Below are 27,251 nucleotides of genomic sequence, written 5' to 3' on the forward strand. Positions count from 1 at the left end.
CTCTACAGATCAAGGCCCATTCGACCAGAGCCCAGGCAGCATCCTGGGCAGAAACAAGAATGATGTCACCCGCCGAGATTTGCAGGGCGGCAACATGGTCCTCCATCCATACCTTCTCCAGATTCTACCGTCTGGATGTTCAGGCCCGGGAGGACACGGCATTTGCAAGGGCAATACTGAGTGGGTCACAGGCAGCCTCCCACCCGGTTCGGAAGTAGCTTTTATACATCCCATTGGTTCTGAGTCCATCTGCTACACACTAGGAAATGGAGAAATTACTTACCTGATAATTTCGTTTTCCTTAGTGTAGACAGATGGACTCAGCAGCCCGCCCTTGGCTGCCGTCACGCATGGTATTGCAAATGATTCAAGGGTAAGCCTCCTTTTCGTTTACCTAGGTCTCCACCCGGCTGGGTGTGGACGCTTTCCGGTTGAGCTCCCTGGCGGTCTCCAGCTATACTCAATCGACCAGTTCAAATTAATCCAGTTAATCAAGTTATAACGTTTATATAGTTACGAAGTTATACAAGTTAATCAAATTAACCAATCGGTCAGTCAAACATATATCCACAATGCTTTGCAAGGAAGAATACTGAGGATCTGCACTTCCTGCAGGGGTATATATACTAGGGGCTGACATCAGATTGAAATCTGATCCGTCTCCAACTGCTAGCACGAGTACACTATACCCATTGGTTCTGAGTCCATCTGTCTACACTAAGGAAAACGAAATTATCAGGTAAGTAATTTCTCCAATACAGTTCGATATCTATGTGGATAAAGTTCTTTTTGTCACAGGATGCCCTGGAGCTTTCGGATGGAATGAAAGAAATAGTTGTGAAGGTCAATTGGGTGAAAGCATGCGTTTTTTGTAGTACGCTAGTGCACGTTTGCAATCTAAAGTGTGTAATTTCTTCTCATTAGCGTTAGCATGAGGTTTAGGATGGAATGTAGGCAAGGTGATGGTCTGGTTAATGTGGAAACTGGAGATCACCTTTGATAGAAACTTAGGGTGAGTGCGTAGGGTCACCTTGTCATGGTGAAATTGAAGATGATGAGGGTAGTGTGCTAAGGCTTGCAATTCACTAACTGCTTGCAGAAGTTAAAGTAACCAGAAAAAAACACCTTCCAGGAAAGGTAGCGCAGGTGACAAGTTTCCAAGGGTTCAAAGGGCGAAAGCCTCAACTGTTCGAGAACTGTATTAATGTCCCACAGTACCTGTGGTTTGTGTACAGGTGGATGGAGGTGTAATACGCCTTTCATAAACCTGGATACTAAGATATGACATGATATATAGGCTCTCCATCTAGAGGGGTATGATAAGCGGCTCTAGCGCTTAAATGAACTCGTAGCGAGGACGTGGCAAGTCCTTTGCTGTACAGTAGATGGAGATATGAAAGAAGCCGTTCAGGTGGGCAAGTTAACGGGTCGATACCTAGTGGTGTACACCAAGAAGTGTAGCGTGTCCACTTTCTCTGGTAATTCAGTCTGGTTGATAGTTTTCTAGAGGACAGCAGTATGTCCTGAAGAGTAGGAGAAATGTTTAGACGCTGGTAAGCGAACCTTTCAATCTCCACGCCGTGAGGTGTAGCGAGGAGTGCAGAGGATGTAGCAGTGTTCCCTTGTCCTGGGTGAGAAGGTATGGACTGTCGCACAGGGGAATCGGGCTGTGGATTGATAGTCGTAGTAAGTAACTGTCCATGGTTAACGAGGCCATGCTGGTGCAATTAGGATTAGATCCGCTTGATCCTCGATGCGTCTCTGGAGTGCTCGAGAGATGAGTGGTATCGGGGGGGAATGCATAGAGTAGGGCTTGTGACCAGTCGATGAGAAAGGTGTCTGGGGCGAGCCTGAGGGGGCTTGTGTAAACCGAGCAAAATTTTTCTAGTTTCCTGTTGTTCTCTGTTTCTAACAGGATGACTGTAGGGAGATCCCATGTCACGAAAAGTTCCTGAGTCACCTCTGGATTTAGTTCCCATTCTTGTGGGTGAAAAATTCTGCTAAGTTTGTCCACTCTTGAATTGTGTATCCAAGGCAGATAAGTTCCTGTAGTGAGATGGATCTTTGAGCCCATTCCAGCATTTGCACTACTTCCTTGCAGAGGTTCCAAGAACCGGACCCTCCTTCTTTGTTTATATAAAACATGGTCACTTGGTTGTCTGTATGCATCATGACTATTTTCCCTTGTAAGGAATCTTCGAAGGCTCGAAGGGCATTTTTTACTGCCCTGAGCTCCAGAAGGTTGATATGAAGTATCCACTTGAACGGGGTCCATAGACCTTGTGTCTGTAACGTTTGCAGATGAGCTCCCCATCCTGTGGGACATGCATCCGTGGTGAGTATCACTTGATGTCGAAGGGGTCTCAGTGGTGAACCCAAGGTAAATGTTTGTGGGAGTAACCACCATTGTAGGTCCCATTTTATGCTGGTGGTCATGGAAACGGGCGTGGACAATGGATGTAGATATTGAGTCCATTGAAGTTTGAGACCCCATTGTATGTGGCGCATATGAAGGTGGTGTGTGTGCAACCACATAAATGGCTGCCGCCATGTGCCCCAGAACAGTGAGCACTTGACGAGCTGGTACTGTCGCACTGTGAAGTAGTGTCGTAGAGATTGTAGAGAGATCTAGTGCTCTCGGGTGAGGTAGGAAAGCCTTGTCTTGGATCGTATCGATGTAAGCTCCTATGAATTGTAAAGTTTGAGTGGGCTCCAGTTTAGACTTCTCGTAGTTGATGAGTCCGAGGTTGTCCAGGCAAGAAATCGTTTTGAGAAGATTGTCCCGTAGTAGGTGTGGACTGGATGCTACTAGGAGCCAATCGTCCAGGTAGGAAAGATTTGCACCTTCTGACGATGAAGGTGCGCCACTGCCATACATTTGGTGAAAACTCTGGGGGCTGAAGCCAGGCTGAATGGAAGAACTTTGTACTGGAAATGTTGATTGTCTGCCTGGAAAGAAAGGTAACACCAGGAACTGGGGTGTATTGGTATGTGAGCATAAGCATCTTTCAAGTCCAGTGAGCACATCCAGTCCCCGGGTTGAAGGAATGGAAGAATGGATTTGAGAGAAGTCATTTTGTACTTCTCCTTGTGTAAGTGTTTGCTGAGGGAACGTAGGTCCAGAATCAGGCGTAAATATCCTGTTTTCTTGGGAATTAGGAAATATTGGGAATAGAAGCCCTGATGAAATTCCTGGGGAGGTAGCTTATGGATGCACTGATTTTGTAAAAGAAGTTGGATTTCTTGTAGGATATGTTCCTTCTGAGTTACGAACATCTGAGGAACCCAGTGTGGGAGGGTTGGGAGGGATGAGAAATTGAGGGCATAGCCCTTCTGTATTATTGATAAAACCCATTGATCCAAAGTAATGTGATTCCAGGCTGGAAGATAGTTGGACAACCTTCCTCTGACTGGTGATGACGGTGGATTTGTCATTTTTAAAAACTTGACTGGGCTTTTGACTGTTGAGGATCAGATTGTTGTCGTGTTTGCCTAGGATTTCTAGTACGCTGGCGTGCAGGCTGCTGTTAAGTCTGTTGCCTTGATGGCTGATTGTACTGAGCCTTATAATAAGTGTAAGGTCTAAAGGTCTTATAAGAAGACCTACGATGATAAGTCGAGGCAGAATACTGATGTCGTGAAGTATGTGGACATTGCGGCGATGTTAAGGAAAGAACTGCTGTTTTTTGCTCCTTGAGTTTTGTTACAGTATCAGTGAACTGATCTCCGAACAAATTGTCTGGATGACATAATAAATTAGCCAATTTGTCGTGGACATCGTCCCTTATGGCACTAGATCGCAATCACGCGAGGCGTCTGGCTGCTAAGGCATTTGCTGAAGTCTTAGATGAAACATCAAAACCTTCGTAGTTGGATCTCAGTAAATGATGCAAAACCTTCCTCAAGGTTATAGTATTGAAGAGGTAAGGAAATAATCTGCAGAGGATTGCTGAAGATATGGTTGCAATGCTTGCAGACTCTCGAAAAGTTATTGTGTTATGTAAAACTGATGGTTTTGAATGCAGGCATTGAGCATTGCAGAGGAATATGCCGTCTTTGCGAAGTCATCCAATATCTTATCTTTAGCCGGCGGTATGTTGGCGTGAATTCTGGATTTGTGAGCCTTTTGCATCGCCGACTCAACTACCACTGACTGGTGTGGATGTTGAACAGTGGTACAGAAAGGAGAATCCTTCATTCTGTATTTCAGGTCAACTTTACGAGATGTTGGAGGAACTGTCAAGGGAGTAGCCCAAGATTTCTCCAGTAAAGCTGTCAATGCAGTGTGTTGTGGAAGGGCCACTGGTTCAGATGGCATATCCAAGATTTTGAGGATACCCAGCATCTCTTGACGAGAATCTGGTTTCTGCTTGGTCTGTATGTTGAGTAATTGACCCACCTTGTCTATGAACTGAGAATAGGTAAGGTCCTCTGGTGGTGATGAAGGCTCTGGAGGTATCTCATCTGGGTCCGGCGGGTAACCCGTGAATGAATCCAAGGGAGACGCTGGGGACATTGGGACATCCCGTGGCGTTAGAGGAATCTTAGATGGTTGTACCAGATCTGCTTGTGGTATAGACAGAAGCAGTTTTGGTGGTAACTGAGATTGCTCTATTGACTGTAGAAATTGAGTCAGAAGAGTAGTAATCTGAGAAATAGCTTGGTTTGCTAAGCCCGACGTAGACTGATCTTATATCTGTCTTACATGAGATGGAAGAGCGGGTAGAAGAGGCTCCTTGGTTGGTGAAGGAGGATTATCCGAACCCTTGGAGTCAATGGAAATATGAAACAGTGCCCCAGGTGAAGATGGGGATTTGTCTGACATAGAAAGTGGAGATGTAGGTTGACGCTACTCATCTGTGTTGGCAAAGCTTCTCTGCATCTTTTGTGACCTGAATGATGCTTCTTAGGGTGTTTCTGCATCGAATGCATCGAGCAAAGGCGTCTGCATCGATAACATTACATTTCCCTGCTTCGATGCGTCTGCTTCGATGCTTCGTGTCGAGTCCGGCGTCGATGCTTCGATCTCGACGCATGCAGCGGTGAAGCATGCGGCCGCGATGCCCCCGATGCTTCTCCCGCGCTCTGAGCCGATTTTCGGCTGGCACTTAGCGGACGGTGTCCTGACCTGTGGGGGTCGACTGAAGAGGCCCTCTTCTTCAAATGGGACTTTTTCTTCAACGTTGGAGCTGGAACTGATCTGACAGAGACTTCTGAAGAGGCATAAGAGCCCTAAGTCCTGGATCTCAGCTCATGATGTTCTCTTTGCCTCCGGTCCTGAGGGGACATTTTCTTGCAGTCCTCACAAGTCGACTGGTCATGGGTCCCAAGGCAGAAGTGGCAGGAGATGTGGCTATCTGTAGCCGACATTAACTTACCACAGGAACAGAATTTTAAGCCTAGACGAGGCTTTTCTGGTTTGGATGTTAAGATGTTTTTACCTGTAGTAATCATTTCTTTTAACTTTTTTCCTCACAGAATATAACTTTCTCTAGAGAAAGAGCTTCGCATGCCCTAACGGTCTCGCAGAAAAAAACTGACTGAGGTAATCCTGTCAGGATACAGGAGGGAGCACCTAGCTGAAAGACTGAGAGACTTAGAGAGCTCTGCCACCTAGTGGCATGGAAGACATCCCCAGACAGCATGGCTAATTCAGCTGCTTATCTATGTGAAAACCTCTATTACTGGACAATTTTGATAAGCATGAAACTTTGAAACACCTTCTTAATGAATGGATCTCCACATGCCAATTTTATGTGGTTCAATACTTACATGATTGAATACAGAAACTCAAACAGTTTCTTCCACCTGGTGAAGGCAGAATTCTATATATCCTCAGCAATTCTTAGATGCGGAAGAGTGTATACACCATCTCATTTGATACATTTACAAGGCGTTCAATACCACGACATACACCTCAACAGCATCTATCGAGGCATGCTGAATGGTTTGGTTAAAAGCCAGTAGTCTATGCCAGGGATGCTCAAACCAGTCCTCCCAGCCAATCAGATTTTAAGGATATCTCTAACAATTATGCATGAGATTTATTTGTATTCACTACCTCCTATGTTTAAACACTCTTGGCCTATATGATGATATCCGTAAGTTAGCTGATATTCCCTGCCTGGATGATCACCTTTTTGAAGGAAAGTTCAGGGAAACAATAGCTCAAATAAAGGAACAGCAAGTGGTAGTCCATTCTCAATTGACGGGACAAGACCAACAGTCTTCTGCAAGGCATGCTTACTATGCTTTTAAAAAGCTGTACTTCCAGAGACACTTTTTCCAGCAATACCATACCGGGTGCTGCTCTAATTCTACAACAGTAATAACTTCCAACCTGCACTCAACAGGGTGAGTACTGTTCAACCAAAGACAATGCAACAAGTCCAGCCAAAGCATGGACCATGTTTTTGACCACCTTTCCACCCAACAACAATCCTGTCTGGTAAGGGGGAGAATCCATTGCTTACCTGGAAGAGTGGTGCAAAATCACCAAAAATTGCTAGGTCCTTAAAATTGTGGAGTATAATTACCATGTGTGTTTCTTCCGGATTCTCACACTTCCTCTTCACTCAGTTTTCATTCTGAATCCATCTTACTTTACGCAATTCCACCCTATCACCGTGGCCAGGAGTTCTACTCATGCTACTTCCCTTGCCCCAAGAAATCTGGGGGACTAAGAGAACTTTCCTCAATCAGATTGAGTGAATACTCTCAGATCCCTTATGTACAAGCTGTTAACTGCAGATCAGTCAGTGACCATGGCCACATGGCGGCAATTCACATAGTTTCATTAACCCACCTTCATATACGGCTGCTGCAGTGGGGTCTCCACTCCTATAGGACTAACTCACTCAATCCCTGACAACCAAAGTGAAAACTTCATAGCAAATGAAACAGGATTACACTGGTGGCTAGATCCCTACATCCTTCAGGAGGAATCACTTCTTCAAGTTACAGTGGTGACAGATACTTCCACAAAAGGTTGGGAGGCCCACACAGGACTCTTTCAGATGTGATCAGTCATAGAAAGACAGTTCAAATCAACCTCCTAGAACTGAGAGCCATGAGATATGCTCTAACAATATTCACTTCTTCCAGGGGAAAAGCATTCTCATTCAGACCACTGACCAAGTAGCAATGTTCTATGCGAACAAGCAAGGGGGCATAGGGTCATGGCCACTTTGCCACGAGGCAATAATGGACTTGCAAAGATAAAGCTATCTTGCAAGCAGCCTACCTTCCAGGGGTCTCCAACATAATAACATAGTAATGACGGTAGATAAAGACCAAATAGTCCATCCAGTCTGCCCAGCAAGTTGCTTATGTTAGTAACTGCTGCTCCATGCAGGTTCTAGCACAACTGATAAAGCTGCCATTTGAACCACTGGAATCTACTTCTCTCAAGTACCTAATGTGGAAGATTAGCAGATTGCCTCAGCAGTGTTTGGACTATACAATTGGTCTCTACAGCAGTCAACAGCCGACAGTCTATGGGGACTTCCAGCAGTCAACCTATATGCATAAGAACAAAACAGAAACATTGAAAAGTTTTGCTTCATTCTCTCCAGTGAGCACAGGGTCGGCTCATGACTCTTTTTTCTGCTTGATTGGAATGCAGATCTCTTGCTTTCCCACCAGTTTCACTGATAGCCAGAATGGTGCAAAAAGTGCTCAAAAACTGGCCTGTCTGATCTTCAATGCTCCAGCATGGCCCAGACAAGTTTGGTTCATGAATCGTAGTAGCGCTGTCCAGCAGTCCTCCAATCCCCCTCAGATCAGATCCATCTTTATTAACTCAAGAAGGACATCTGTTTCATCTGAACATTCCTTTCCTTAAATAGATGGCTTGGATATTGAGCGCTCAATGATTGTGCATTATCCTTACCTAAGCAGGTTGAAGACATAGTCTTTGCCTGAAAACCACTAGCTGGAAAACCCTATGGTTTTAAATGGAAAAGATACTCCACATGGTGTCAATGCAATAGCTTGGATCATTTCGCATTCGAAACCAAAGAAATATTAACTGATTTACACTCTTTCTGCTTCAGGTCTTAGCACTTCATCAGTAAGAGTTTACCATACTCAAACTGAGGGTCAGAATACTTCCACTCATCTGTTAGCTTTCAAGTTCATGACATACTAACATACTAAACCGTTGGGCATGTAACAACCTGTTCCATGGGACCTAAACAATTGATGAAGTGACCATTTGAACCACTGGATTCAGCATCTCTCAAGTGCCTAACGTGGAAAGTAATTTTCCTGGTAACAGTGACATCAGCCAGAAGAGTCAGCAACTATCTTATATGCAGCTGTTCCACAACAGAGTGGTGCTCCTCACCACTGAAAGTTTCTACTAAAGGTATTATCAGCTTTTCATACTAATCAAGCCATTGTGATACCTGCTTTCTTCCTGAGCCCTCATATGCATGAAGATGAGAAGGCCTTTTATATCTTAGATTGTAAAAGGGCCTTGGCTTATTAGAAAAGAACTCAGCCCCATCGATGGGCTTCATAACTGTTTGTTTCTTATGATCCTAACAAACTGGGCATAACTGTGGCCAAATGTACATTATCTAACTGGATAGTAGACTGCATCGTGTACTGTTAGCAAGTTTCCAAATTGGACACCATCAAGGTTCATCAAGTTAGAATCATGGCTGCATCAGTGGGTCTTCTGCAACCTGTACCACTTAGACATCTGCAAAGATGTAACTTGGACATCATTATATACCTTTGTGTCCTATTGCTGTCTGGACAATCTCTAAAAGAGCAGCAGTAAATTCGGACAAGCAGTTTTGTATTGCCTATTCACCTAGTAGTCTACTCGGAATGGTGGAGTCTATGTTCCTTATTTCAGTTAATGCTCTGCTGCAGCCTTCAGCTTGGGACTCCCCACATGTGATGGCTAATTCAACCCTGCTTATCGATGGGGGAAAAAAGCAAGTTTGCTTAAAGTAAACTGTGTTTTCCATAGATAGCAGAATTAATTAGCCATGATATCCGCCCTTCTCCCTGGATAGCAGACTCTTACTTCATCATGTTGCTTGGGAAAGAACTGAGGAGCTACACTGATGACATCTGTGCGGAAACTCCCGAACATAACCAGTAGAGTTGAAAGCTTTATCAGCTTTAAGAGACAGTTCCATCCAATGCCACCAGGGGGCGCATTACACACAGGTTATGGCTAATGTATCCTGCTATGGAAAACACCATTTATGTTAAGCAAACTTGATTTTCTCCAATTTAAATGCCACCCAATTCACGGATACTTTGGGCAGATTTACAATTAACATATAACATAGAAATACATATTGAAAACCAAAACATATTAACAAAAGCATAACTAAAAGATTAAAATATAAACATGTAGGAATCATCTGAAGAACTGCTGTAGATTGTATAAGTTATAGTCATATGATTTATTAGATTGTGACTGGGGAATTGTTGAATTATTGTATATGTGAATTTAACTGATAAAAATTGACTATTTGCAAAGTATATGGGCTTCCAGGGAGTTCTAGGAAATGCAGCAAACACATGGCATACCAATGTTTTGTGCAACTAAATGTGATGCATTGAGATTTATTAGCAGTAATAGTTGCTTTTCAAAATTTTGAAAGAGGACTTTTAGGAAAAACTGAAGGCTCATCTCTATTGATTTCCCCATGTTATGATTTCTGTTTGTTTGTTCAGACATTGATTCCATCATTGATTTTATATGCCTTATGCTTGTAATCTGTGTACAGGATTATTGAAAAAAGCGGAATAAAGGTGTTTTAAATAAGACGATATGCATTTTTATTTATCTAGGAACAACGTCTGCATTAGAGACATTGTAAAAATTCAATCATGCATCTTCAGGAATATTCCTGGACTTGAACCACTGATTAAACGAATCTAGTCCATGATAATGGTTATGTGAATATAGTCCAGTTCTCAAACTGCATAGACTTCTTTCCTGATTGCATTCAAATGAAGGATTGGATGGTTATATAGTTGCTTTCTGGTTCTGAAGCTTCTCTCAGTCATAGGATGTGATTCTGTTCAAACTGGTACATAATCCTGTGGCAAAATGCCATTGTGTTCTGTCTTCTGTAGCTGAACAGAGGTCAGAGCTCTTCACGCCATATGTTGTCATATGCTTATACCAAATATTGTGAATGTATGTCTGGCTATCCAGCTGGTAGCAGCAATCCAACAGGTTTTAAATGGAATACGTCATTTTTTAGGGATCACTTTCTTTCCCCTCCATGTGAAGAGAACAGGGTTTGTTATGATGCTTGAGCAGGATACAAATGTTTCAGTTATTCCGAGTCGGTAGTGAATTGCCATCACATCCGAGTTGCCTGTATGCAAGTCTATGACTAGGTATTTTCAATGGTATAAGCACCAGAAAGCAACTATATATCTGTTGCACTCATCCATCTCCTCAAGACTTAACCAAAAAACATTGCTGAAATACCTTCACAGGGAGTGGATTTAAGTGAGGGATGCAGATGCAACAGCTCTTACACTATACTCAGACAGACCAGTGACCTCTGGCATGAAAAAACTAGATGTGAAGATTAGTAAGTGTAAGTGAAGTAAGCTGGTCAAATTTGGTGTCATGATGATATTACGATAACCCTTCTGTCCATAACATACGGGGAATAGCACTGGGGAGTCTGCAGGTTTAATCCAGAAGATTCTTGGAGATACACAATGTTGATTGATTGGTGTATGTTGAGGATTGATTGGTGTATGTTCAAAATAGTAACGTAGATACTGAGATATGTTGAAATACTGGGATCTGAAAGAAATGATTGCAGGCAATATGATGTTTGTAGTAACTCATTAAAATGAATAAATGGGATTAAGTGAAAGAATGGATGTTTCTTGTAGGACAAGCAGGATGGTAGTCCTCACATATGAGTGACATTGTCGGATGGAGCCCGGCATGGAACTTTGATCTCAAAGATTCTAGAGCTTTCTGCAAACCCCACTGAGCATGTGCAGCTGTAGTCATCACTCCTGCCCCCTGGGTAGAGTTCCTCAGTCTCTTTTTTTTCCCCTGCTGAGCTGCAGTTTAGCGTTTTTGGAGCTCATGCTCTTTTTTTTTTTTTTTTTTTTTTTTAAAGAGAAAACTTTGTTTTCACAATATTCAGCTTTGCTCTCTTCTCACAGTTTGTAAGTGATTTTTTTTTTCTAGATCTGCAGCTTTTCTTTCTGGTAGTTTTATTCTTTTTTCCAACTGTCTGCCAGCCGCAGACAGTTGGGTTCTCCCATGTGCAGCCTGATAGTCTGTTCCAAAAAAAACAACCCAAAAAACGCTCCTTCAGGTTTTGTATTTGTGTTCTCTTTGCTTTATTTTCCACAGTGCTGACAGGACTGAACTATGCAGTCTGTTGGTGATCCATGTAGGCCGCTGAGCCTGGAGACTCGCCTGCATTGTACCCGAGCTAGAGTTCCATGGCGGTTCACCGATTGCTCAGATGATGGAAGGATCGAGGATCATGCTGTTTCTGTTGGGGGGAGAGCTCATCCTCCCCATGCCTCAAGGAACTAGGTCTCCATGGGCAGCAGCCCTGGATGACATTGCCTCCCCTCCTGCTTGCCAGCCTCGGCAATGCAATCTCCCTGGGAGAGAGAATGAGCAGAGCCTGGGCTAGCAGCTTGCTGCCGCACCTTGGTGCCATGCCCATGAAAGGCTGCCAGTGCACAGCTGTGACCAGCGCACCATTAATCCAACGCATTGATGTCGGTACCATGTCAGGGACAGGGCCCATCCGCTGTAACGAGGTCCAGGGTCACTCTCGTTGCTATCGAAGTGTGTGACCGCCTACAATGCCATGGTGGCCTTCTGTACTGTTGGCGTCAGTGGAACTGGAGGCTCGCTGCACCAGTTTGGGCATCGAGGCTTCGTGACGCGGCACACTCCATGACCCAATGCCCTTGATGCACTCGATGCCAGGGTGCCCTTGATGCACTCGATGGCATGGTGCCCTTGTCAGGTGCATTCAATGCCTCTGTGCCCTAGAATCACTCGATGGTACAGTGCCTTCGGTGTATTAGATGCCCTCGATGCACGATGTCATAGTGCCCTCGATGCCTCAGTGCCCTAGATGCACTTGATCCCAGGGTGCCCTTGATGCAGTCGATGGCACGGTGCCCTTGTCCGGTGCAGTCGATGGCTCGGTGCCCTAGAATCACTCAATGGCTCGATGCACTCGATGCCACGGTGCCTTTTGTGCACTCGATGCCTCAGTGCCCTTTTGGCTCTCAGTATTTTCGCTGTACTCAGTGCTGTGGGGACTGCAGTACCATTGATGCCGTTGAGCTCCTGATGCCATCGACGCCCTTGATACATCAAGGTGCATGCATAGCCACCTCAGGGCTGTTGAGATTGAAGCGGGGGCAGGCCCTCGATGCTATCGAGGTGCGTAGCATCGATGCTGCGGCCTCTGTGCCAGCATGACCTCAATGCCATTGCGATGTGGTACTTCCCCCAATACCATTGAGGCCATCGAGATAGGGGGGGGCTACCCTAGAGGCCTTCGGACCACTGATGCCTCTCTTTACTGCCTCGACTACGCCGAGCCCAACCGACCAGGCACCGGACTCGCCATTGAGCGAACTTGTTGCAACTGTAGCCGGCGACCGCCAGGACTTTCTGAAGCCCTTGGGGGCAAGGGCTCTTGGCCTCTTATGGATCGGGCGCAGATGTAGCTATCTACTGGTGCATCTGTTTGCAGTGGCCCGGTACCCTCAGGGCTCTTGGATGGTGTGTACCCTACAGAGCACTGGTAAGTTCAAGGCTGTCCCTTCAGCCAACAATCTCAATGTTGGGACCCCGCCAAGATGTGCACACCATCAATATTAATGGATGCTAGTGGGGCTCTCGTCAGCCGTAATGCTCGCGAGGCCATCTAGCTTGCAGCATAGACACCACCAGATAAATCGGGGAGCCGAGGAAAATTGCTGTCAGCACTGGCAGTCGTCTGTGCCTTTTTGATATTGATGGCCTGTCGGGGGGCTGTGGGGCCTCTCCCTGCAGACGCCAATGGCTCCTTTGGTCCATAACCTTGGGCGTCGGGGCTCCCGGGCGATTGACATCTGTGGGCACCTGTGGCACCAGGAATGGCGATAAATACGGGCAAACTTCTTATAGATCGCAGGATGTGTCTGCAGTCCTCCATAAGCACCTGTACTCGCCTGGGACTTCGCTGCAGTCGTTCCCTGTGGGACTTGCAGGCGAGCCGATTCGGACACAGTTTCAATAGCTCGCCTTTTGGAGTATTCTCAGGTACTGAAAGGGGCAATGCCATAGACCTCCACCCTCCACCATGCCTTACCCAGAGCACTGGGTAAGGTGCTGGGGATGCTGACATCATGCTGTCCTCTCCACTCTGCTGCAGTTACTGTGGCGTTGATGTGCAGCTTGCATGGTTGGGAAAGATAAGGCATCTGTTCTGAGTGCCTTGGATGCTGGCAGGCGGCATTCTAGTCCTCATCCACACTAGAGTTCTGCCATCTTTCGGCATAGTCTGAGCCTCCACGTCAGTCCATACTGCATAGCGCTGAGGAGCACTGGTAGAGGAGCTGTCATTACACGCTCTGTGCTTGGTCGTGGGGCAGCATGTAGCCTCCGATTCTAGCACCATGGTTCTCATTCCTCTGTGGGTTGTGGTATTTCTCCCATAAGCACGGCGCTCAGGATCAGGGGTGTGCCACCATCCGTGGATGGGTTACCACTGCATGAGTCCGCCCAGTGTGCTTTCACAGCAGAGGGCTTCCAGTTGCCCTCTGTCACCTGGGCGTTGGTGTGTGTGTGTGTGTGTGTGTGTGTGTGTGTGTGTGTGCGCGCGTGCGCATTGTTCCCTCTGGGCAGTCACAACATGTTGTGTTCCACAGCCAAAGGACTGACCTAGGACTGCACTCCTGATTTGGATTCTGAAATGAGTGGACATCGAGAAAGTGGCTCGAGCATCCTCTACTTTCTCAGCAGAGGAATATGTCTTTCGCCCTCTACCATATTCTTGTCGAACTGTCCTTGGGGCTCTGTCCCTGAGCAATTGTTTTCTCTGATTTGGAGCCCTGATCCTCTGAATCAGCACGTCTCCTTGGAGGCCGGGGAGCAACAGCAGCAGTCATTGGACAGTCTTCAGCTGGGGCCCCTCTGGGGATTGCAGTGGCGACCTCCCCTATCCGAGGCTGGCATTGGCGCTTCAGCAAGCAGTGATTATGCCTCAACTTTCCTTCAGGAAGTTGCTAGGTCTTTCTGGATTGGGAGGCCCCGATCCTGCTGCTTCCCTCTCCTCACTGAAGCGGAGATTCAACTGGGTTCCAGGGCAGCCCTTTTGGGTTCCCCTATGGATGCCCCTTCGAGGGGTGACCCTTGTTTCTGTTCCTGCACAAGGGGTGCCACTGCTCTGACTGGTGCCAGTCCCAAGAATAATCGAGAATAGCATTCTCCTTTGGACGCTTTGAGGCGCGGCATGTCTAACCTCGAGGGAGCCTGTCCAGTGTTGCTCCCCAATGGTTCTCCAGGTTCCCCCCCCCCCCCCCCCCAGTTCAGGAGTTACCTTAGTATCTGCTAGACTCTATGGGCATCTTTATTAAGGATCGCTATCGTCAGTCAACCTTGCCTGCGGAACTCTTCTCTGTGAGAAGTGTTTCGATCCATCAGCTAGATGATTGTGCCTTTTACCTTTTTGCCATGTCCATGGCAGAGAGAGTTGGGGACCCGCGCACCCTGCATGAGGGGTACTGCCCTCTGCTCGTGGTAGCATATAAGCTATTCTTCTCCCAATTTCAGGATAACCCTGTCTGTGAGCAGAGCAATCCTGGGTTTTGCAACGTTGCCCATTGCTGGGCCATGTGCTCCCTTAGGAGGGGAAGTATATGCACTCATGGTTGGGGTAATGATATCGCAGCTGTGTGGCTTGGTACTCTGTCCCGAGATGGCACTGGGCCAGCCCTGATGCCCTTTGGGTTTCTGGGCTGATAATACAATCAGGTTCTACTGGAATTTGTACTTGCAACTCTTTGGCTTTCTCTCTCCTTGTAGAGCCTTCGAGACTTCTCCCCTGGGGCAATTGCTCTCATTTTCCTCTGTTCCAAGAAGACTGAGGGCTCCATCTCAGTGGGATACTCCTTGCTGTCTTTGGCAGTGAGTTTGCTTGGAGTTGATATAGACAACCGGGCGACTTGTGCTTAACTCGGCGGTCCACCAGTCTGCCTCCTGGTGTTCTGCGCACCTTCCAACTTCTGATTGGTTTGTCGGGAGGAGTCGAGATGAAACTAAGAAGCCTGTGGTATCTCTCCAAATACCTACAGGGAGAGATACTGCCTTTAGTTTTTTCTCATTCTCTGGGTTGCCCAAAGGGCCTTCCTCTCCTCTTGCTGTCCTGTGGCAGGATATATGAACTGGTTCTGGCAGGTGCTCTTGAGTGAGCTTCAGGCCTATTTTATCTCCCTGCCGGGAAGCTTTGGGCTACAGGTCTGTTTTGGGGATTATTCTCATCCCCTGAAACCCTTGACTCTGTCCTGTGCGGTCACCTAAGTCTGATGCTTTGGCATGTAGTTTCTGTACCAGACCCTGCTGTGGTTTACTGTTTGTTCTTCAAGTATGACATGGGTTTCTTCTCTCCATTCGACCTACCAGCCATATCTGATCACTCTACTCCAGACCTTTGGCTGTTAATGGTCGACAGCCTCTTTCTAGAGGTCTCTTGGACCCGTTCGTTTTTTTGGTGGTTTTTTTCACACCAAAGAAACTGCAGTTTTCGTCCTAGAATCTCTCTTGTTTACATTTCTGGTTCCTTCCTGTATCCAGGAGGATCTAGATCCACTGTTTTTATCAAACCCTGCTTGTACTGTTTTCCGTGATTCGTCGTTGCTTCTGCTTGCACTCGCATCACTTCCCTGTCTCAGGCATCCCTGCTATGTATGAGGGTTTATCTCTGTCTTTTTCTTGGCTTTCTTTGTAGAACCCAATTCTTCTCCAGCTTGTACCCCTGGTGGGTCGGTTGCCTCTCAGGCAAAGGAGGGAGGTAGTGCTCCAGCACTGTGGTTTACCGCTTTGTCTTGCTCGGACAGCCTGTAGCTTGGTATTCACCCATGTGTGAGGACTACCATCCTGCTTGTCCTAGGAGAAAACATAGTTGCTTACCTGTAACAGGTGTTCTCCTAGGACAGCAGGATGTTAGTCCTTATGAAACCCTCCTGCCTCCCCTGGGAGTTGGTTTCTCCATGTATTAGCTATATCATGGACTGAGGGACTATGTCTAGGGATATGGGTGATAAATACAGTTGCATATGCTCATTTGCATGCTGAAAGCTCTAGAATCTTTGAGATCAAAGTTTCCTGCTGGGCTCCATCTGATAATGTTATCCATATGTGAGGACTAACATCCTGCTGTCCTAGGAGAACACCTGTTTACAGGTAAGCAGCTCTGCTTTACAAAGGTGGGGGGAGGAGATGATGGCCTAGTGCTTGACATCATCATAGTCCTGGGCTGACATGCCTCTGCTCCTGATGCTGCAGGACTGGGCAAAAACAACACTACTGATGCTATGAGACAGCGGTAGGATACTGTTTTGGCCCTCAACAAAGTCAGAGCAAGGAAAAAGCTAGGAAGGAGAGAAGCTGCGAAGGGGTGAAGAAAGAAAGGAGCTTGGCGAGAGAGAGGAGGGAGAAGGAAGGCAAAAATTAAAATGCAAAATGAACACATTTTAGATGAGTAAAAAAAGAAAAAGTTATTGGGAAACAATTTTTGTTTTGGCTGGTGCCCAAGTTGTCAGAAAGTTTTTCCATGCTGAATATGATGGCAATATGCATATAAAAATTTAATATAAATTCATAAAAATACATCAGCATTAAAAAAAAAAACAAAACAAGCAGCCTATAATTAAACTTAGAATATTTTCTTTATGCAGACTCTTTGAAATGAATCAAAATCAAAAACAGGTGGAACAGGATATTAAGGTTGCCATATTCACTTTGATGGTAGAGATTAACAAAAAGGGAAAAGCTCTACTTCATCAGTTGGAGGTGAGTTCATTACAATGTCATTCTCTGTTTTTCTCCTTATAATTCCTATGTTTTCTGGTTTGCATTGTTTTTTCCTAAGTAATAAATTGTTGATTGTTACCCTGAAAATTAGTCTGCATTTTTAAACAAGGAAAAGTTTCTAATTTATGTGATACATAGATTAGAATAGGAGTGAACTGCAGCCCCTTCCTCCCATTCATCCATGCAATAAGCTGATACTCCCATACCCCAAGTATGGGAAGTATGGGAAGGAGCTTGGGTTGGGTTGCCTTTCATAGAGATATAGGTATAAACACACAAACTCTCACACACATATTTATTTATTTTTTATATACCGACATTCAATCTCAATCGAGATATCACACCGGTTTACATTCATGTTTCCTTTTTCCTACAACAGAGATAAAAGATTTATTTAAGCTACTTCCCCTTCTATCCATGCAGTTGATTGGGGCTTATCCCAGGACAAGCAGGATGCTAGTCCTCGCATATGGGTGACGTCACCGATGGAGCCCAGCGCAGGAAATCTTTCTGTCAAAGTTTCTAGAAACTTTTGACTGGCCCTGAGAGGCCACTGAGCATGCCCAGCATGCCATGATATTCTCTGCCACAGGTGTCTCTCTTTATTTATTTTATTTATTTATTTAAGGTTTTATATACCGGCAATCATGACAACATATCTTGCTGGTTTACATAAAACAGGAGTGCAGTAGATACATCAAACTGGAACTGTGGTGACCGAAGGTGCAGTTACATTTAACAAGGGTAGCAGAACTGGGAGAAGGAGGAAGAGAAAGGAAAGATTGGTAACGATTAGACAATATACAGATTAAATACTATATACAAAAGCATGGTTGAGGGCTGCTTGTTTTGAGAAGGAGACAGTGATGTCATTAGATTGTGTCCGGGAAAGCTTGCTTGAACAGCCAAGTCTTAAGTCTTTTTCTAAAAGTTAGGAGAGAAGACTCTATTCAGTCTTCGCTTTTCTGCGCTGCTTCACGCATCGCGGGACAGGAGCCGTTGCGTTCTTCACGAAGTCTTTTCTGACTGGAAAGTCATATTTTTCGATATTCTCTCATAGAAGTCTCTCGGGGTTCTCTTTCACCGGCTGGTGAGTACCTCATCCTTGATTTCTCATGTTTCAAAAAATTCCCTTCTCACGAATTCACATCCATCAACGGCCGTCGGTAACAAAATGGCGACGGGATTCAAAAAGTGCCCTGTTTGCAATAGAAATATGTCAATCAACGACCCATATTTAGATGTGTCCTTTGCCTCGGTGAAAAGCATGATATGGGGACATGTCCCAAATGTGCGGAGATGACAGCAAAAGGGCGGAAGGTTAGACAGGAAAAAATGGAACATTTGTTCCAGCTCCAACTAATTCCTTCCCCTTCCAAATCCTCCAGGTCGTCTCCAGCTGGAGCGACTAAAAGAGCCCTAATTAAAAAAAACGCGTCCGGACAGATCCGGTGATCGTCCGTCTTCACCATCGTCAGTGCTATCGACGCAGTCAGCGGACCATCAAAAGTCCAAACATCGGCATCGACGTCGTCGACCGTCATCCTCCACATCGATGTCCCAAGATGAGTCAATGGCGAAGCGGCCACGGGACCAGGAAATACCGGCCCCTTCGGCGCCTGGGCCTTTACCTCCTTCGATGCCAGACACTCCTCAGACCTCCTCACAGGATGTTTCGTTACAGCCTCCACCAGCTCTTACAACTGCTCTGATTCCACCAGTTATACAGCCAGAATTGTCTACTATAATTAGACAAGCGGTCATCCAAGCTCTCAAGGAGCAAACACTTCCGGCGATTCCGCCGATGCCTCCAGCATCGATGCCGGTAGTAGTACCGATGCCGGTGGACCCACCGATGCCAGTGCCTTCATTGGCACCGAGGACACTGATGGATTCGATTACTACAATGCCGAGGCTCATGACGTCATCGACATCGATCTTCGCCCACATTCCATCGGGCCCGTCGATGCTGTTCTCGATTCCATCGACGTCAATGACTTTCGCGGCACTTCCACCGATGACGACGTCGATGACAACCTCAGTACCATCGAGGCAACCGTCATCCGAGCCTCTAGAAGTGCAAGATCTTGCTTTTTATCGACGACTTTTGCAACGATATCAAAATGTCATCGATAAACTACCATCCACAAAGCCTCAGGACACTTCTACAGTATTTTCCACCGATGATCCACAGCCAGGCCTTCACTTCCCTCCAAGATCATCACCAAAATCTCCTTATAGAGACGACTCTGAGGATTCTTGGGATGAACAGCAATCTGTAATATCTTCTGAAGGATTCATGTCTGACCCTTCTCCTCCGGATCAGAGAAAAAAGTCACCTCCAGAGGATCTATCATTTTCCTCATTCATTCAGGACATGGCTGACTCCATTCCATTTAAACTCACAGCAGAAGAAGATACAAGGAAACAAACTTGAAGTTTTACAGTTTGTTGACCCACCTAAACAAGTGCTGGCTGTGCCAATCCATGAAGTTCTCTTGTATCTCCAACGCCGCATTTGGGAACATCCATCTTCTGTCCCTGCAGTGAATAAGCGTGTGGACACAACTTATATAGTGCAGCCAGCTCCAGGCTACCAGAAACAACAATTACCACACCAGTCTGTTGTAGTGGAGTCTGCACAGAAAAAAACCAGATGTGTGCGCCCACACTCATCGACTCCACCTGGTAAGGACCATAGGTTCCTTGACTCATTAGGCAGGAAAGTGTATCAGAGTTCCATCTTAAACACCAAAATTTCTGCTTACCCAGCTGTACATCACACAATATCAGAGGAACCTATGGAAACCAATGGAAGAATTTGTTGCCTCTTTACCCACACAATTCCAGGAACCAGCACAGACTGTAATCAACAAAGGCCTAGAAGCTGGGAAACATGAGGTAAGGGCAGTCTACGACAACTTTGAGACTGCTTCCAGAGCAGCAGCAGCTGGAATTACTGCTCGTAGATGGGCATGGCTCAAGGCCTCTGACCTCAGGCCTGAGGTTCAAGAAAAACTTGTAGATCTGCCCTGTATTGGTGACAACCTTTTCGGGGAAAGGGTTCAGGAAGCAGTACAACAGCTTAAGGACCATACAGAGACTCTACGTCAACTGTCTCAAACCCCACAAGAGCCCGCTACACAGTCCTCTCGTCGCCCTCCCCGAAGAGAACCTAGACGTTCTTACTACAGGCCACACAGATACTACCCCCAAACTTCTAGGGGTAGATCAACCAGACCACAACAGCAGTCCCAAGCAAGGCAGCCTAGGCCTACTAGTCCACAACCTCCTGCACAGACAGGCCCTGCGGCGGGCTTTTGAAATACAAACCAGAGAACAAACCCAACCTCTAATCCCAGGCCAAACCTGCCAGTGGGCGGAAGAGTATCCTACTTTCACACACACTGGCAAAACATAACATCAGACCAATGGGTACTCTCCATAGTCTCTCGAGGCTACAAACTAAATTTCCTCTCAATTCCTCCAGCATTTCCACCAGCTTCCTGCCCACAACAAAATTCTCAACTATATCAATTACAAATAGAATTATCCACCCTTCTGAGAGCCAGGGCCATACAACCAGTGCCCCGGACACAGCAGGGCAGAGGATTCTACTCCCGATATTTCCTCATTCCAAAGAAAACCGGAGGCCTACGTCCCATCCTAGACCTCAGAAATCTCAACAAATTTCTGAAGAAAGAAAAGTTCAGGATGGCTTCTCTAGGCACCAAGCTTCCACTTCTTCAAACAGGAGATTGGCTTTGTTCTCTGGATCTTCAAGATGCTTACACTCACATTCCAATATTCCCTCCTCATCGCAGGTACCTGCGCTTCATGGTAGGCCATCAACATTTCCAATACAGAGTTCTACCTTTTGGACTGGCATCTGCTCCCAGAGTCTTCAACAAATGTCTAGCAGTAATAGCAGGACATTTACACAAAGAAAGTGTCCATGTGTTCCCATATCTAGACGACTGGCTCATAAGGAGTCAGTCTCAACAAGGAGCTCTTACCTCTCTAACACGAACGATCGCTCTACTTCTCTCCATAGGATTTCTCATCAATTATCCAAAATCCCATCTCACTCACACCTGCTTCAATTCATAGGAGCAGAATTGAATACTAATCTAGCAAAGGCCATTCTACCTGTAGATCGAGCAGACGCACTCATTCTACTAGCAAAATCCATTTCCTTGCAGAAACAAGCGACAGCTCATCAGTTTCTGATTTTACTGGGTCATATGGCCTCCACAGTTCATGTTACACCTATGGCAAGACTTGCCATGAGAGTTACCCAATGGACTTTAAGATCACAATGGATCCAGGCCATTCAACCACTACATTATCCAATTCAAGTGACCCACCAACTAAGATCATCTCTACTTTGGTGGACAAACAAGGACAACTTGTGCAAAGGCCTACCTTTTCAGCAACCAGTCCCACAAATAACTTTAACTACAGATGCATCCACCTTGGGTTGGGGAGCTCACATAGACAGTCTCCAAACTCAAGGGACTTGGACAACTCTTGAAGCCACGTTTCAAATAAATTTCCTAGAGCTTCGAGCTATACGTTATGCGCTATATGCGTTCAAGGACTGCCTTTCACACAAGACAGTTCTGATCCAAACGGACAACACAGTAGCTATGTGGTACATCAACAAGCATGGAGGTACGGGCTCGTATCTCCTTTGTCAAGAAGCTGCACAGATTTGGGACTGGGCCCTAACACACTCAATGTTCCTACGGGCCACTTATCTCGCAGGCATTCACAGTGTAGTGGCAGATCGACTCAGTCGCCAGTTCCAACCACACGAATGGTCCCTGGATCCTGCAGTAGCGACCAGGATTTTTCAGCATTGGGGATTACCAACCCTGGATCTCTTTGCATCATATCTGAATCACAAATTGGACAAATTCTGTTCTCTACACAAACAGAAGAACCAGCCAGCCAAGGACGCCTTTGCTCGCCCTTGGAACTCAGGCCTACTATACGCGTATCCTCCGTTTGGAGTTTGGAGACTCCGATACCACTTATAACCAAAACTCTAGTGAAGCTACAACAGGGCAAGGGGTCCATGATACTCATAGCCCCATATTGGCCTTGACAAGTATGGTTCCCTACACTGTTAGACCTCACAGTCAAGGATCCCATTCGCCTGGGAGTAGCTTCCACTCTCATAACTCAAGATCAGGTCGGTTGCACCATCCCAACCTTCAATCCCTATCTCTGACAGCATGGATGTTGAAAGCTTGATCTTACAACCACTCAATCTTTCATCCAATATATCTCAAGTACTTATAGCTTCACGTAAACCTTCCACACGAAAGAACTATTCTTCCAAATGGAAGAGATTCACTTTGTGGTGCAACCAAAAGAGAAGATAAATCCTTTCACCTGCCCCACAAATTCTCTACTAGACTACTTATTCTATCTTTCAGAATCTGGTCTCCAGACTTCATCTGTAAGAGTACATTTAAGTGCAATCTCTGCTTACCATAACAAGATCGGAGATGCACCTATTTCCACACAACCTCTTGTCAGCAGGTTTATGAGAGGTTTAACACATCTTAAACCACCAATTCGACCACCTGTCACAGACTGGGATCTGAAACTGGTATTAACACGCCTCATGGGTTCTCCCTTCGAACCCATAGATTCCTGTGATCTTAAATTTCTCACATGGAAGATTACCTTTCTCATAGCCATTACATCAGCTAGAAGAGTTAGTGAGTTACAAGCACTTGGCATGTACGCACCCTATACTAAGTTCCTACATGACAGAGTGGTCCTCCGTACACATCCAAAATTCCTCCCCAAGGTAGTTACGGAATTCCACTTGAACCAATCCATAGTTTTACCCACATTCTTTCCAAGGCCTCATTCCCATCCAGGAGAAACAGCCTTACATACCTTGGACTGTAAGCGCGCACTAGCATTTTATATCAACCGCACTGCAGTCCACAGACAATCCACACAGCTGTTTATATCCTACGATGCAAACAAACCAGAGAAAGCAGTGGGTAAACATACTATATCCAATTGGCTAGCAGATTGCATACAGTTTTCTATGAAAAAGCAGGCCTTCCTCTCCAAAGACTAGTAAAGGCACATTCAGTAAGAGCAATGTCAACCTCAGTAGCACACTATTGTTCAGTGCCAATCCTTGACATATGTAAAGCAGCAACATGGAGTTCTCTTCACACTTTTGCAGCTCATTACTGCTTGGACAAGCAGGGACGACAAGATTCTGCCTATGGACAAACTGTCTTAAAGAACTTGTTTCCAGTATAATCCCAACTCCTACAACCAACCTACTGTGATCTTCAGCTGACTCATATTCAACAATACCTCACTGTTGCTTCACTACGAAATGACTCAGCCTCTAGCTTGCTAATCACCCATATGTGAGGACTAGCATCCTGCTTGTTCTGGGATAAAGCAAAATTGCTTACCTTGTAAGTGGTGTTATCCCAGGACAGCAGGATGTAGTCCTCACAGAACCCACCCGCCACCCCGCGGAGTTGGGTTTCCTTACTTTTATTATTTTATTTTTGCAAAAGCTTTTGCTACATACGAGACTGAAGAGAAACACCTGTGGCAGAGAATATCATGGCATGCTGGGCATGCTCAGTGGCCTCCCGCGCTGGGCTCCGTCGGTGTCGTCACCCATATATGAGGACTACATCCTGCTGTCCTGGGATAACACCTATTACAAGGTAAGCAATTTTGCTTTCTCACCCATAGTTAATCCAAAATGTTTTATTTCTGACAATGAAACCAGGTTTGTGACAATGAAACCAGGTGCCCAATACTATTTTTAAATTTGTGTCTTGTGAAATATCTCCCTCTACCAGTCAGCATCTCTCTCCTCTCCTCCTCCTCTACCAATTTCCATTAGGCTTTTGTGCTGTTCCTACCACTCCCGACAATTTTTCTCTTCATCTCTTTCCCATCCCTATCAGGCTTAGAACATAAGAAATGCCATACTGGGTCAGACCAAGGGTCCATCAAGCCCAGTATCCTGTTTCCAACAGTGGCCAATCCAAGACACAAGTACCTGGCAAGTACCCAAACATTAGATTACAAGCTTATTAATTACCGTAATAGTTTATGGATTTATCCTCTAGAACTTATCCAAACTTTTTTTTAAACCTAGTTACACTAACTGCTGTAACCACATCCTTTGGCAATGAATTCCAGAACTTAACTATGCTCAGAGTGAAATAAAATTTTCTTTGATTTGTTTTAAATGAGCTACTTGCTATCTTCATGGAGTACCCCCTGGTCCTTCTATTATCTGAGAGAGTAAATAACCGGTTTACATTAACTTGTTCAAGTCCTTTCATTATTTTGTAGGCTTCTATCATATCCCCCCTCAGTCGTCTCTTCTCCAGACTGAACAGCCCTAACTTCTTTAGCCTTTCCTCATAGGGCAACTGTTCCATGGCCCTTATCACTTTGGTCGCCCTTCTCTGCACTTTATCCAATGTGCTATTTCCTTTTTGAGATGCAGTGACCGGAATTGAACACAGTATTCAAGGTGCGGTCTCACCATGGAGCGATAGAAGCATTATGACATCCTCCGTTTTATTTTCCATTCCCTTCCTAATAATTCCTAAAATTGTTTGCTTTTTTGATCGCCACAGCACACTGGGCCGATGATTTCAATGTATTATTCACTATGATGCCTAGATCTCTTTCCTGAGTGGTAACTCCTAAGATAGAATCTAACATTGTGTAACTACTGCAAGGGTTATTTTTCCCTATATGCATCACTTTGCACGTCCATGTTAAATTTCATCTGCCATTTGGAAGCCCAATCTTCCAGTCTCACAAAGTCCTTCTGCAATTCAACACAATCTGCTTGAGATTTAACTACTCTGCATAATTTTGTGTCATCTGTAAATTTTGATCACTTCACTCGTCGTACCTCTTTTCAGATCGTTTATATATTAAAAATCACTGGTCCAAGTAAAGATCCCTGAGGCACTTAACTGTTTACCTCTTTCCACTGAGAAACTGACCATTGAATCCTACCCTCTGTTTCCTGTCTTTTAATCAGCTTGCAATCCACAAAAGGACATCGCCTCCTATCCCATGACTTTTTAGGTTTCTTAGAAGCCTCTCATGAGGGACTTTGTCTGACGCCTTCTAAAAATCCAAATACATTACATCTACCGGTTCACCTTTGTCCACATGTTTATTCACCCCTTCAAAAAATATGTAGGAGATTTGTGAGGCAAGACTTTCCTTTGGTAAATCCATGTTGGCTATGTCCCATCAAACCATGACTATCTAAATGTTTTGTGAATTTATGCTTTATTACAGTTTCTGCAATTTTTCCTGGCACTGACGTCAGCCTCTCTGGTCTATAGTTTCCCGAATTACCCCTGGTTCCCTCTTTAAATATAGGGGTTCCATTGGCCATCTTCGTCTTCAGGTACATCCGATGATTTTAATGATAGGTTACAAATTTTCACTAATAATTCTGAAATTTCATTTTTTAGTGTTCTGGCTCACATAAAACATCCATGTTTTATTACCCAGGCAGCTAAACTTTCCCTCCAATCAGTCCTCATGACAAAGTTTCTGTAAGTCTGACATCTTTATAATGTAAACCGATTTGATTTATAACTTGTTATAAGAATATCGGTATATAAAAGTGCTAAATAAATAAATAAATAAAAGTTAGTAAAGACTATTGGGTGAAACAAGACCCATTGCTGCCAGAAGGCTAAGGGAAAATAGCCTTTAGGTGTTACAGACCATGCTCCCAGTACCAAGATGATTACAGATTCTGCCCCTCAAAGCCAGTGCAACCTCAAATCTATAGTGAGAGAGAGACTGCAGCCCTTTCAAAGAGCAAAAAAATCTAGATAAGAAACCAGTAGACCTCTGCACCTACAATTAGCCTACAATGATGCCTTAAGGATCCACTCTCTAATTCATCCAGTAGGCGGGTCCTTCAAAACTATCTCAGAGATTGGATCCATATTACATCAGACAAGTGGGTTTTAGACATTATAAAAAAAAAAGGCTATGTGTTTGAGCTAGCATATCCCCGTAAATTAGATGATCTTGGAGTTTCCATGTATAATTCAAGAAAAGATATTTGCAGAACAAGAAATTGATAAAGCTTCAGGCAATATATCCAGTACTTCCTCAAAAACAGAAACAGTGTTACTGAATCTATTTAGTCATTTCAAAAAAGGATGGATATTTTTTCCGATTCTGGACCTAAAAGGGGTGAACAGGAGCTTACATTTTTCATTTCAGGATGGAAACATTACACGCAGTAATGCTCTCAGTCCGAAAAGGGGAATTCCTTGATTTTCTAGATCTCAAAGATGCATACTTCCGTATGCCAATAAAAGAAGCATAGAAATATATGCATTTTTGTATAATAGGAAAGCATTTTCAATTCAGAGCACTTCCCTTTGATTTAGCATCTGCTCCGAGAACTTTTACCAAGGTAATGTTAGTAGTCACGTCTTTAAGAAAAGAAGGAATAATGGTTCATCCATATCTGGACAATTGGTTTATCAGGCCAAAGACTCATTAGGATACAATCAAGGTTACATCCAGGGTTTTAGAGATCCTAGGTCATCTAGATTGGATAGTAAGTTATTCAAAGTGCAATCTTCATCCATCACAGACAATAGAATTCTTAGGAGCGCTTTTCAGTACCATAAAAGGAAAAATATATCTTACTGAAAAGAGAGTGGGCAAATTGGCTGCCCAGGTTATACATTATAGCACTCTAGATTCTTCAAGAGCTTGGGACTATCTCCAGATATTAGCCTCAGTTACAGCAGCCATAGACTTGGTGCCTTGGGCAAGAGTTCACATGAGTCCTTTATAAAAGCATTTACTAATACAGAAGATTTACTAAGCAAACTGGGGAATGTGTCCCCAGGGGGGCCTTGAAAAATCCTGAAGGGAATCAGGGAAGAAAAAATGGCTATGCTGTTAAGTCTCTGTGCTGTGGAGAACTCAAGCTTAGGAGGGAGGTAGCTGCCAGAACATAGTGAAATCATTGTAAGCATGCTATGGTTTAGCTATGCATCTCTTTTGCTGGGCTAGGGAGAGGAGCTACTTCTGTTTTGATGGCTCCAGGTGAGGAGCTGCTTACTCTGCAGCAGAAACGGACATAGGAACAGCCATTGGAGTGTTCCACAACCCA

At 44.9% G+C, this 27,251-nt stretch overlaps 1 protein-coding gene across 1 annotated transcript in view; it reads left to right on the top strand.

The window, feature by feature from the left end:
* The window catches only part of TRIM24 (tripartite motif containing 24), a 622,654-nt gene that overhangs the window by 219,577 nt on the left and 375,826 nt on the right, over window positions 1-27,251 (top strand). The window contains 1 exon segment of the mRNA XM_029599765.1: window positions 16,927-17,041. Within this exon segment, the coding sequence (XP_029455625.1) occupies window positions 16,927-17,041 (115 nt within the window).

Source organism: Rhinatrema bivittatum, chromosome 4 (assembly GCF_901001135.1).
Source record: "Rhinatrema bivittatum chromosome 4, aRhiBiv1.1, whole genome shotgun sequence".
NCBI lineage: Eukaryota > Metazoa > Chordata > Amphibia > Gymnophiona > Rhinatrematidae > Rhinatrema > Rhinatrema bivittatum.